Genomic DNA, 13,160 nt, shown 5'->3' on the forward strand with positions numbered 1-13,160 from the left:
CTTCTATGTAGTTCACAGTACTTGTCACCTTAGTCATCGGGCCATCCCTCAAGCTTATCTTTTAAATGTAACCTTGTCATTATACTCAAACTGCAGAAAGGCTATGATAAAATGGCTCCACTTACCTTATATAAAGTTGCTAAGTAATGGTTTGTTTTAATGAGGAAAGGCTGATTAACACCTGGATGATCCAAATCGTGCGTGGCAGCTGCAATCAAACCTACCAGGACATCCCACCGAGTAAAAGTCTTTGCAAGCTAGTTTAAAATAAATGAATAAAAATAAAAAAAATCATTAAACTAGTGACATTCTTCTTGGGAAATAAAAGAACAAGCTACATTTATATTTAGGTTGAACACAGCACAAAATCAAACCAAGTTCAACTTTCTCACCTCCATCTAACATGCTGGAGAAAAAATATTTCAGTAAGGTACTAAACTCAAAAGTAACTGTGGTTCTAAATATCTGCACAAAACAAGGCAATTTCCAAACACATGACAGAACATACAAAGAGTTTGAAAATCATTGTAACTGTACACAGATTCACTTAAGAAAAAAGTAAAACAAGGGAGCAAAGGTGTGAATGGCATGCCATCTATACATGTACCTACTGAAAAACTATAAGCTACACATATATATCTATTAACAACCTCTTACAGAAGGCATGGCCAATGTAACACTGATTTTTAAAAAAGGTTCCAGAGGAGATCCGGGAAATTATAGACCGGTGAGTCTGATGTCGGTGCCGGGCAAAATGATACAGACTATTATTAAGAACAAAATTACAGAGCATATTCAAAAGCTTGGATTAATGAGACAAAGCCAACATGGATTTAGTGAAGGAAATTCTTGCCTCACCAATCTACTACATTTCTTTGAAACGGTGAACAAAACATGTGGATGAAGGGGAGCCGGTTGATATTGTGTATCTGGATTTTCAGAAGGCGTTTGACAAAGTACCTCATGAGGAAATTGGAGAGTCATGGGATAGGAGGTAGTGTTCTATTGTGGATTAAAAACTGGTTAAAAGATAGAAAACAAGAGAGTAGGGTTAAATGGTCAGTATTCTCAATGGAGAAGGGTAGTTAGTGGGGTTCCCCAGGGCTCTGGTGCTGGGACCGCTGCTTTTTAACATATTTATAAATGACCTAGAGATGGGAGTAACTAGTGAGGTAATTAAATTTGCTGATGACACAAAGTTATTCAAAGTCATTAAATCGCAGGAGGATTGTGAAAAATTACAAGAGGACCTTACGAGACTGGGAGACTGGGCATCTAAATGGCAGATGACGCTTAATGTGAGCAAGTGCAAAGTGATGCACATGGGAAAGAGGAACCCGAATTATAGCTACGCCTTGCAAGGTTCCATGTTAGGAGTCACGGACCAAGAAAGGGATCTAGGTGCCGTCGTTGATGATACGTTGAAACCTTCTGCTCAGTGTGCTGCTGCGGCTAACAAAGGCAAATAGAATGTTAGGTATTATTAGGAAAGGAATGGAAAACAAAAATGAGGATGTTATAATGCCTTTGTATCGCTCCATGGTGCGACTGCACCTCGAATATTGTGTTCAATTCTGGTCGCCACATCTCAAAAAAGATATAGTGGAATTAAAAAAGGTTCAGAGAAGGGCGACGAAAATGATAAAGGGGATGGGACGAAAGTGGCTAGGGCTCTTCAGCTTGGAGAAAAGGTGGCTGAGTGGAGATATAATAGAGGTCTATAAAATGAGTGGAGTTGAACTGGTAGATGTGAAGCGTCTGTTCACACTTTCCAAAAATACTAGGACTTGGAGGCATGTGATGAAGCTACAATGTAGTAAATTTAAAACGAATCGGAAAAAATTTTCTTCACTCAATGTGTAATTAAAACTCTGGAATTTGTGCCAGAGAATGTGGTAAAGACGGTTAGCTTAGCTGAGTTTAAAAAAAGGTTTGGATGGCTTCATAATTATTAAAATGGACTTGGGGAAAATCCACTATTTCTGGGATAAGCAGCATAAAATGTTTTGTACTTTTTTGGGATCTTGCCAGATATTTGTGACCTGGATTGGCCACTGTTGGAAACAGGATGCTGGGCTTGATGGACCTTTGGTCTGTCCCAGTATGGCAACACTTATGTACTTATGCTTACTAATGTGTATGCTACAGCGCTTACCTTTCAATACAGAAATACTTGGATAAACACATATTTGTAGTGACTTTGCACAGAATTTCCCCATCATAAAGCCTGAAATCCCCTCATGCCTTTCCCCATCTCTACAGTTCCATCTCACTGTAGTTCGCTCTCCCTCTAAATCCCAGCAAGATTCAATTCTGGCTACTCCCAAAGTTTTCTCCTGCATGCAATACCTCCATCACTCATTCCTCCCCCCCAGGCATACCACTACCTCTTATTCATCCTCCCCCTAAGCACTCACCCCTACCCTTTCATTCTTTCTCCTAGTCTCTGTGGATATCGTATCTCTTCCCCACCCTCCTTCATGGCATACCCTCAAGCTTGATCTTCATGCACATTAGTGGCACCTTCTCAAATTTGTTCTGCCCTCACTCCCATCCCCATGGCATCTCAGCTTTCCCTGACCCTCTCCTATCAATATGATGCACTCTCAGCCTTCTTTACTCCCCTCCCCAGCCAAGATAAACTATCACCTTGCTCTGCTCCCCTCTCATTCCAATGGCACACTCAGATGGCATCAGCTGCTCTCTCCCCTTCCCCTGAAGAGACTGTGTGGCAAGAGGAGAAGAAAGTGAACCGCTGCACATCAGATGGCCACTTCCTCTGCACACCCTAGACCCAACTTTTATGTGAACCATGGTGCTGTATGGAGGCCCATGCAGTTTATGTAAACAGTCTGGTATAGGGCCAGCAGAGAAGAAGGAACTGACCTGATGTGCAGTGATTCACTTTCTCCTCCTTTTGCCTTATCTCTGAGTAACAGGGTGAGAGAGAGACCCGTTGCCAACATCTTTGCAGAATTCTGCACATTCTGTGGGGGTGGGGAGTTGTGCACAAATTCTGCACTGCGCAGGATTCCCCCAGGAACGAATGTGTGCGCACTTTACTAAACCTGGCTCTAAGTCTTTGAAAACTTTCTACTTTAAAATTAGAATATCTCAGAAGTTAAAAAGAATAGTTAAAAAAAATCATGTATCCCACCCACCTCCAATCACTCAATTATCTTATAATTTTACCACTCATACCACAAGTTTCTGGTTCATAATTATCTGCTTATAAGATGATCTAAAGCAATAAAACAGAACATCCACAATGAAGTTCTATGATGATAATTAATAATGGACTGCCTAGGATAAGAGAGTAGGAATGCCTACATAGGCACAATTTTATAAAGAAGCGTAGATGCCTAGTTTTCTCCATAAACTAATTTGTGTAAGTGGCAGACAGATATTTACACCAGTTCTAGGGCAGGTGGGAAAGTCCATGTCAACTATCACGTACACGTGAGTTACAGAATTGTATAATCTATGCGTGTGTTTGTATGCTCTGTTTATGCCTTGCCCAGTCTCCATCCCTGTGCAAACCTATTGGCAAAGTACCGCACCATCATGTCACGGTGTGTACTTTGTAACTAGTCAGTATACTGTAAGGAATCATTTGTGTATGTTGCCAAAGTACCCCCAAAGTGGGAGTGTACTTTATTGATTCAAGTATGTGCCCCCTTACTGAACTGCCCTCTACATGACCACTTAGGAGCTGAGAGAACATGCTTTATGCCTCTAGAAATTCTGAGAAGCAAAGCTATTCTGCTTAGCTTGCAGAGGAAAATAAAACACCTACACTTAAAAACAATGTCTGAAGGTACTGTTTGGTATTAGTCTGAAGCTTTGGGTAGACTATTAATCTAAGCAATTAGTCTTTTCTTTTTTTTTATTCTGTTCACCTGAGAGGTGGTTATTGGTACAAAAGGACATTCTAACACTACAAAATACACAACCCCAATCTCTGCTGGCAACTCAACTTTAGGTATTGTGGCGAGGATAACAATGTTCTAAAGCAGCTCTATGATATATCTGCATATATTTATATGCATCTGTATATACAAAAAAGCTAGCTTTATTGAAACTCCATTTTAGAAAAACTTCCTTTAAAATACAATGCTTCATCCCATAATCAGTCGTTTTCCTTTTCTGAGATTCATAGGTGAATTTTGGCCCCATTTTAGCTTAAACTTTAGGTAAAGGCTAGAACACTCCACTCACTTCTCAGCCTCTCAGAGTCAAAGTTATTAGCACATGCCCTCTGGGTACTTTCTCTAGTTTGGTGGTCCTGGAATTGATACCCAATACAGATATATAGTCCCTCTTCACTGATCTGAGAAGAGATTCACTTACTGCAAATTTACCACTTTCTCTGTTCTTGAAAAGTCTCATTAAAGTGGCCATTTCTGTTACTTCAAAATTTATTATAGAAAATATATTGAGGCAGCCATGGGCATAATATATATAAGAAATCATATTAAGGGTTAATTCTGTTTAAAGGTGCTCAAATACTATTTTAAATTCTCAGTCCTGCAAATGAAGGGATGCAAGCTGGAGTTAATTACTCAATGTCTAGCTTGCCGAGCAAAAGGTTAAAAAGGTCAGAGACAGGAATTTCTTTCACCCTTGTGAGTGATGGATTGCTAAATGCTGGCACAGCTGTAACAGGATAGATCATAAGGAATGCCAAGCCAAATGCAAAGCGGAGATAAGGAGGGCAAAAAAGGACTTTGAGAAGAAATTAGCGTTGGAAGCAAAAATACATAGTAAAAACTTTTTTAGATACATTAAAAGCAGGAAACCGGCCAAAGAGTCGGTTGGGCCGCTGGACGAAAATGGTGTTAAAGGGGCGATCAAGGAGGACAAAGCCGTAGCGGAGAAATTAAATGAATTCTTTGCTTCGGTCTTCACCGAGGAGGATTTGGGGGGGACACCGGTGCCGGAAAGAATATTTGAAGCGGGGGAGTCGGAGAAACTAAACAAATTCTCTGTAACCTTGGAGGATGTAATGGGTCAGTTCAGCAAGCTGAAGAGTAGTAAATCACCGGGACCTGATGGTATTCATCCCAGAGTATTAATAGAACTAAAAAATGAACTTGCGGAGCTACTGTTAGAAATATGCAATCTGTCCCTAAAATCGAGTGTAATACCGGAAGACTGGAGGGTAGCCAATGTTACTCCGATTTTTAAGAAAGGTTCCAGAGGAGATCCGGGAAATTATAGACCGGTGAGTCTGACGTCGGTGCCGGGCAAGATGGTGGAGGCTATTATTAAGAATAAAATTGCAGAGCATATACAAAAACATGGACTGATGAGACAAAGTCAGCACGGATTTAGTGAAGGGAAGTCTTGCCTCACCAATCTAATGCATTTTTTTGAGGGGGTAAGCAAACATGTGGACAATGGGGAGCCGGTTGATATTGTATATCTGGATTTTCAGAAGGCGTTTGACAAAGTGCCGCACGAAAGACTCCTGAAGAAATTGCAGAGTCATGGAATCGGAGGTAGGGTATTATTATGGATTAAGAACTGGTTGAAAGATAGGAAGCAGAGAGTAGGATTGCGTGGCCAGTATTCTCAGTGGAGGAGGGTAGTTAGTGGGGTCCCGCAGGGGTCTGTGCTGGGTCCGTTGCTTTTTAATGTATTTATAAATGACCTAGAGATGGGAATAACTAGTGAGGTAATTAAATTCGCCGATGACACAAAATTATTCAGGGTCGTCAAGTCGCAGGAGGAATGTGAACGATTACAGGAGGACCTTGCGAGACTGGGAGAATGGGCGTGCAAGTGGCAGATGAAGTTCAATGTTGACAAGTGCAAAGTGATGCATGTGGGTAAGAGGAACCCGAATTATAGCTACGTCTTGCAAGGTTCCGCGTTAGGAGTTACGGATCAAGAAAGGGATCTGGGTGTCGTCGTCGATGATACGCTGAAACCTTCTGCTCAGTGTGCTGCTGCGGCTAGGAAAGCGAATAGAATGTTGGGTGTTATTAGGAAGGGTATGGAGTCCAGGTGTGCGGATGTTATAATGCCGTTGTATCGCTCCATGGTGCGACCGCACCTGGAGTATTGTGTTCAGTACTGGTCTCCGTATCTCAAAAAAGATATAGTAGAATTGGAAAAGGTACAGCGAAGGGCGACGAAAATGATAGTGGGGATGGGACGACTTTCCTATGAAGAGAGGCTGAGAAGGCTAGGGCTTTTCAGCTTGGAGAAGAGACGGCTGAGGGGAGATATGATAGAAGTGTATAAAATAATGAGTGGAATGGATCGGGTGGATGTGAAGCGACTGTTCACGCTATCCAAAAATACTAGGACTAGAGGGCATGAGTTGAAGCTACAGTGTGGTAAATTTAAAACGAATCGGAGAAAATTTTTCTTCACCCAACGTGTAATTAGACTCTGGAATTCATTGCCGGAGAACGTGGTACGGGCGGTTAGCTTGACGGAGTTTAAAAAGGGGTTAGATAGATTCCTAAAGGACAAGTCCATAGACCGCTATTAAATGGACTTGGAAAAATTCCGCATTTTTAGGTATAACTTGTCTGGAATGTTTTTACGTTTGGGGAGCGTGCCAGGTGCCCTTGACCTGGATTGGCCACTGTCGGTGACAGGATGCTGGGCTAGATGGACCTTTGGTCTTTCCCAGTATGGCACTACTTATGTACTTATGTACTTATGAATGAGCCAGACATATGACATACTGTAGTTTAAAGCTGAAATAATTTCAGAAGTTCTTGATATGTAGATTTTGTTATAAGGAGATAGCTTAGATATAGATATAGAGACCATTATAAGTATGTAGAATATGTCTTATAAGGATGCTTACTTTAGAATATGCTGTATTCTGTGTAAATTAATAAGTTTTGTGTCTGTGTAGAATGTCTGTTAAATTCTGTATTACTCTTTGTCTGCTGTTTAAGAGGTCAAGCAAGGACTGCAGTGAAGAGGCCAACATGTGTTTTAAGTTATCTGCAGTTCTGGCTGGTTCAATGTATAAGCTGATAGGTGAAAGAGGTCAGGACTAGTCAGCCCTCTTCTCCTTGATTAATTATAGGTAAAATGTAGAAATGGTCTTGAAAGTAATAACCCGATATGTATGCTATTAAGTAAGATTGGCCCTTGACCCCTTTAATGAATGCCAGAGTTTAGTTAGCAGTTAGTACTAGGAATATGAGAAATCAATCATAATAACATGTAAGAGACTGGAGCCCAAATGTCTGGTGTAAGGGGCCCCAGGTCACAGGTCAGTTTAGGATGTCTGGAACCTATGTAACTGATATTTGTATAGAGCTGATTGGTTGAGGCAAGGTAATCAATCTATTCCTTAACCAATTGGAGAGTAAGGGGGTAGGCTAGATAGAACTGTATTTAAGTGGGAGAAGAAGCAGTTTACGTCAGAAGGAGCTCAGAAGAAAGAGAAGGACAGAAGGAACAGACAGAAGAAGGAGAAGACAGCATAAGAAGAGAAGCAGCTGAGACAGAGAGCTGAGACAAAGACACAGAGAGCTGAGAAAGAGAAGAAGAGACTTAATGCTGATGTTCTACTGTGTTTGCTGGCAAATAAAGAAGATTTCTCTCTCATTCTGGTGTGCTGTCTGACTCCTGAAGTATCATAAATTCATGCATCAATTCCTGCAACAATATGTGTAATTCATAGTGAATGAAATGTGTCTTCACTAATATTTTTTCAGATTTAATGACCTGCATGTCAAGCTAACTGGTTAGACTATGTGGATTTTTTTCTGCTGACATATTCTATGTTCAATTTGAATGGTTTCCTACTTTTTCAGGCTTTTACTAAGCCTGAATATTCAGCAATCCAAGAACCAACTCCAAATACTGTCTGTATTTTCTGTTCAGTTGTCATTATTATTGTTTGGAAGTCTAGTGATGGTTTTCCTCATTCTTCTTGTTAGACAAAGGTTACTTACTTTGACAGGCTTTCTAAAGCAAATACTCTACATAATCCCATTTTTCAGAACCATCTTCTCTACTTAACATGAGCATACAAAGATAGGAAACATAATAAAAGATCAGGCGAGATGAATAAATGTTTTCACCTAAATTCAGTGTTTTTAATTTGACCTTTAAAATATTAAAATGTGAATTAAGAACTTCCTATTTTCTCTCAGTACTTGAGCAAAATCCCAAAGGTGCTGAGCAGAAGCTCAAAATCTTTTCCTCTGGCTTATCTATCATCCCCATCATGTAATACATTATTAATATGGGACAAGGGAATCAGAAGACAGATATTATATGGAAAGTTCTTATGTTTAATCTCTCATCAACAGATTATATATTTATTGCATTTGTATCCCACATTTTCCCACCTTTTTGCAGGCTCAATGTGGCTTACAATATATCATGAATAATGGAGATATGTAAGAAATAAACATTTAGTATTATAGAAGGATCTTGGGTAACATAATGTTAAAGCATATTAATATATATAACAAGCAGATAGTAAAGACAATTCTGGGTATGTGAATAATTCAGTGAATAAAATAAATATAGATCTGATTGCCAATGACATACATCACAAGATTTAAAAGAAATGGACAGTTTACTAGACAGTTCTCTTGTGTTAGCTGTACATTCATATCTTCTACTTTTTCTACACTACTCCCGTACACCTATCACATATAGGAAGCATAAAGACCAGGCACAACCAAGGACAGATAAAAGTGGACAAAACACTGCATTCAAACTCTCTCCTTTTAGGTTATTCATTATTGTCAACAGTAAATACTGTTTTTTGTATTTCATTAAAATTACCAGACCACTGATGTGTTTGTCATTCTGTATATATTGTAAATTGGTTTGCTAAAAGCAGTGCATTAAAATAATAATGAAGAAGTATATGATGGCCACAAAGAGCAGATGTTAGCTATATTCCATATCCAAGAACTTTCCCTTATATTATCATAGGAGTTCCTCAAACAAGAGATTTTGTTTGCCATATTTTGGATTCAGAAACCACTGTGCAGCATGGGCACTGGGACTTTCCCCATTCTCCCTCCCACCACTACTCCTGTTAATTCTCTAGATGAGAAGCAGTGGCAGTAAAAGTAAAAGAAGCTACACTCACCACGGAGTCAGACTCTCCATAGGCACAGCTGCCAGTCCCGCCCCTTGGATGTCACTTCCTGTTCCAGGGCAGAGTTGGCAGCCATGTCAATGGAGAGTCTGGCCCCATGGTGAGTGTAGCTTCTTTTGCTGCTGCTGCTCCTTGTCTAGAGAAGCAACAGTAGAAGGGGTCTCAGAGCAGGAAGGGGAAGAGGGCAGACCCTGGACAGAAGGGGGAGAGAGAGAGAGAGAGAGAGAGGGGCAGATGCTAGATGGAAGGGGGAAAGGAGGACCAACATTGAATGGAAGGGAAGTGAGGAGGACAGAGACTAGATGGAAGGGAGAAGAGAAAAAAAGACATCTCAGATGGAAGAGGCGCAGGAGAGGAGGGCAGACACTGGATGGAAGGAATATGCTAGTCCTGGAGGAGGGAAAACAAGAGGACAGGAAGAATGAAGGGAGAAGCTGAATATGAGGAGGGATAGCAACACAGAGGTACTGCTGGACAGGGCAAGAATAAAGATACAGAGAGGGGAAATGCTTAACATGGCAGGAAGATAGGGACAGGGACACAGAGGGGAGCTGAATAATGGATATGGACAGAGAAGAAATGTCAGATGGACCAGGAGACCATGGCAAGAGACAAGAAAAGAGAGGAAGTTGGAAACCAGAGACTGGGACCAACATGATCAGAAAAATAAATGACCAGACAAGGTAGAAAAAATAATTTTATTTTCTATTTATTGATCAGACTATGTTAGTTTTTGTAATATATATATGCCATAACTGGTGTTAAGCCTGCCTGGGGCCTGCAAGAAAAGCCTCATTCAGTGGCCTTCAATTTCCAGCATAGTGGTGGTAAATCTCCAGCTTTGGGCCACCCTTGAAGTCTCTGCAATTCATTAACAGCAGCCTTCAGAAGAGATGTTGTTCCACAAAAGTTGCTCAGAAAACTGCTAACATCTATTTTCATTCTTCTGAAGGGGAGGGGGGCCGCTAGATAATAGGCTTGTTACTATACTGTGTGCTGTCTACTGTTCGAGTTAATTCAGGTGCTGTATTGTTCACCTGTTAATGTGTGATTTGAGCTCTTATTTACCACATGCTTCTTGCCCACAGTAGCTTTCTGCATCGGCACAACTATAAGCACAAAATTAGAAACAAAAGACATTATGAATAAGATCCTGTGACTGACCTTTGGTAGAAATTGCATTTGACTGGCTGGGGTTCCCTCAGGAAGGGTTTGGGAATCATCGAGTTGGGTTTTAGGAAAACCCTTATATGAAGCCTATTCTAAGTATATACTTATAGAATATCACTTAGCTGGAATCTTCTCATTAGAGAATGACACAAAGAAAAAATTTGTCCCAATCCCCGCAAACAAACTCCAGCCCCTGTCCCCGCAAGTTTCGATCCCATCCCCACCCTGTAAATTCTGTTAAAATTATTTCCATTACTGTGGATTTACCATGGACCTCCGTCCCCGTGTCATTCTCTACTATCAACACCCTTAAACCTCAGTTTTGGTATTTATGAGGTTGAACTTATTACCAGAAAGTCTGTCTATCACTTCTTGTAAACACCAGTTTGCATTGATCCAGCTCAAGAGAATATTTCTTTATTGGGATTAGCAGCTGTATATCATCAGCATAAAAATATACAATGGTCCAAAATTTCCTAACAGCAGCTCCTAAAGGAGTCAAAAACATATTCAAAAAGAGTGGCAATAAGAATAAACTCTGCAGAACACCACAAGATATTTTCTTGGCTGATGTGTTACCATCAAATAAGCACTGATTGCACTCTATCTTCCCAAAACAACTTGATCCATCTCACTACTGTACCTCCTATTACCTTTTCTATCACACAAAGCCTTAATTATCAGTCAGATGAAAGGCACAGAAAGATAGAAGAAAAATCAGTGCTCGCCACCTCACCATTATCCTCGTAATATAACACTTTATTAACAATCAACTCCATTATGGATTTGGATTCCATGCTGTCCTGTGCATGAAAGCCAGACTGGTAATGATCAAGATCACTGAGCTCTTCTAAAATTGAAGTCATCTGCATTATTAGCACTCTGACAACTTAGCAATTTAATGCAAATCTGATACCAGTCTATGATTGTACCAGATCCCACAGTTAAATTTATTTATACATACGGCACGTTGGATTCAGCATAGGCAATATGGCGATCTACAATAAAAAGGAGTAAGAGAAAAGGAGGTACTAGAAAGAACACAGCCGAGCAGAAACCTAAGTAGCAGAGAAGGGGAAGGACTCTAGGAAAAGGCAGGTCTTAAGTAGTTTTTTAAAAGAGGTGAGGGTTGATTGGTTTCTGATGGAGAGGGGAAAGTCATTCTAAAGTTTGGGTCCTATGTATCTAAAGGCAGAGCTCCTTGAGACTTTGAGATGAAGGACAGAGGGTGGGGGAAGGGTCAGTAGGTTCTGATCTACAGAGCACTGAGAGCAGACACAGCAGAGAAGGGTGTAAGGAATGATGAGAGAATCAAGACTGGAGGGGGCAAGTGGCTGATGAGATTTATAGACAAAGAGAATTTTGTATTTGATGCAAGCGATGACCGGGAGCCAATGTTCATAATGGAGGAGAAGGGGAGTCATATGATCAAAATGGGTGGCATTGTGCAGCAGTTGACTGAATGAGCTGAAGGTGAGGGATTGAAGAGGAAGACCAGAGTAAAGGGAATTATAGTAGTCTAGGCTTTCTTCATTGGTCATACGATTGTTTTAATCCAAATAGTACTTTTCTATCAGGGACAATGTCTCCTTAAGGGTTTATTTTGTGCATACCATAACAGTAATGAACCTCTCACTCTTAAGCCAGGGCATGTAAAGTATGCTAGAGCTCACTGTAGTACTTTCATTACACAAAAGATGCCTTTCTTCTGGAGTTCATAAGATATACCATAGTCATGCAATCTATCCAGGTGTGCTTGAAAATTATTTTTAATCAAGACTTTGGCTCCCAATATGATGGGAAGTACTTCTGTATCTTTCTGCTATATTTTCATTGTCTCTAACTACGTTTCTCGGTACTTAAGGATCCTCTCTCTCCAAATGATTCACTGAATAATAGCTTGGAACCAACACATTCCTATGGACCAATGCCATTCTGGTGCGTCTCTCTTTCACCATGATATCCAGTTTCCTTGCATCCAGCTTTTTATCAGTCAGATTGAGTATGTCCCAGGTGATTATAACCTCTCCATTCTCCATAATTCTCTTAGTGTCGCTATCCCAGTGCTTCTCCGGTACAATAATGTTGTATTGTTTATGAAGTTTCCAATGGATGAGACATGCTACCTTATTATCTCTTTCTTTATAGAAATTTTCTGCCATCAGAACTTTGTGACCAGCTATGAAATGAGAGACCATTTCCAGCTCTTACTTACAGAATCCTCTCCTATAGGGACATACTAATTATCTTTCCTACATATCATAACATCTCACTTGATAGTTGTTATTGAAAAGGATGGGCATGAATACCAGATGCATATCATGTCATTAAAGCTATACAGCCCCACATCCTCAACCTTTTCCAGCCTAACATCCTCCACTGCAGATACAGGACTAAAGTTCTGCCTGCAGGAACGAAAGCTATGGCCCAAGTCCTCACCAGAGAGCTCAAATGAAGTCCAAATGGAGCATAAGACAGTTTGAATTTGGAACTCTAGCACCTGGATATGCTGAGCCAAAATTGATCTGTCTAGCACTGCCTTAAGGGTACCCTTGATCAGCTAATCATTCATGTAATAAAAGCACAATTTGCATTTTGCATAAGCCTGTCAACTGTATTGCAAGGCACTCGGTGAAAACTTGTAGGGGTAATATTCTGAACAGAAGGAAATGATATTATGAAGGTGCCATCCTTCTACTACAAATCAGATATATTTCAGAACTAGAAAGTATCTCCATGTGTGGGTAAGTTTTTTTCATATTCAAAAGAATATAGCCAGTTTACACAAGAAACATAAAGGAACCCTGGAAAAGCATTTTCAAACCTACTATCAAGAAATATTTGATTAAGATCTTTAGGACTAAGATGGAAGAGAATCCTTCAGTATTTTGCA

At 40.3% G+C, this 13,160-nt stretch overlaps 1 protein-coding gene across 1 annotated transcript in view; it reads right to left on the reverse strand.

Moving 5' to 3' along the window:
- The window catches only part of PDE7A (phosphodiesterase 7A), a 333,862-nt gene that overhangs the window by 55,212 nt on the left and 265,490 nt on the right, over positions 1–13,160 (reverse strand). Inside the window, exon 8 of the mRNA XM_030215118.1 lies at positions 126–257. Coding sequence (XP_030070978.1) covers positions 126–257 — 132 coding nt within the window. The remainder of the gene's footprint in view (positions 1–125; positions 258–13,160) is intronic.

The sequence above is a fragment of the Microcaecilia unicolor genome, chromosome 1, assembly GCF_901765095.1.
Source record: "Microcaecilia unicolor chromosome 1, aMicUni1.1, whole genome shotgun sequence".
Lineage (NCBI taxonomy): Eukaryota > Metazoa > Chordata > Amphibia > Gymnophiona > Siphonopidae > Microcaecilia > Microcaecilia unicolor.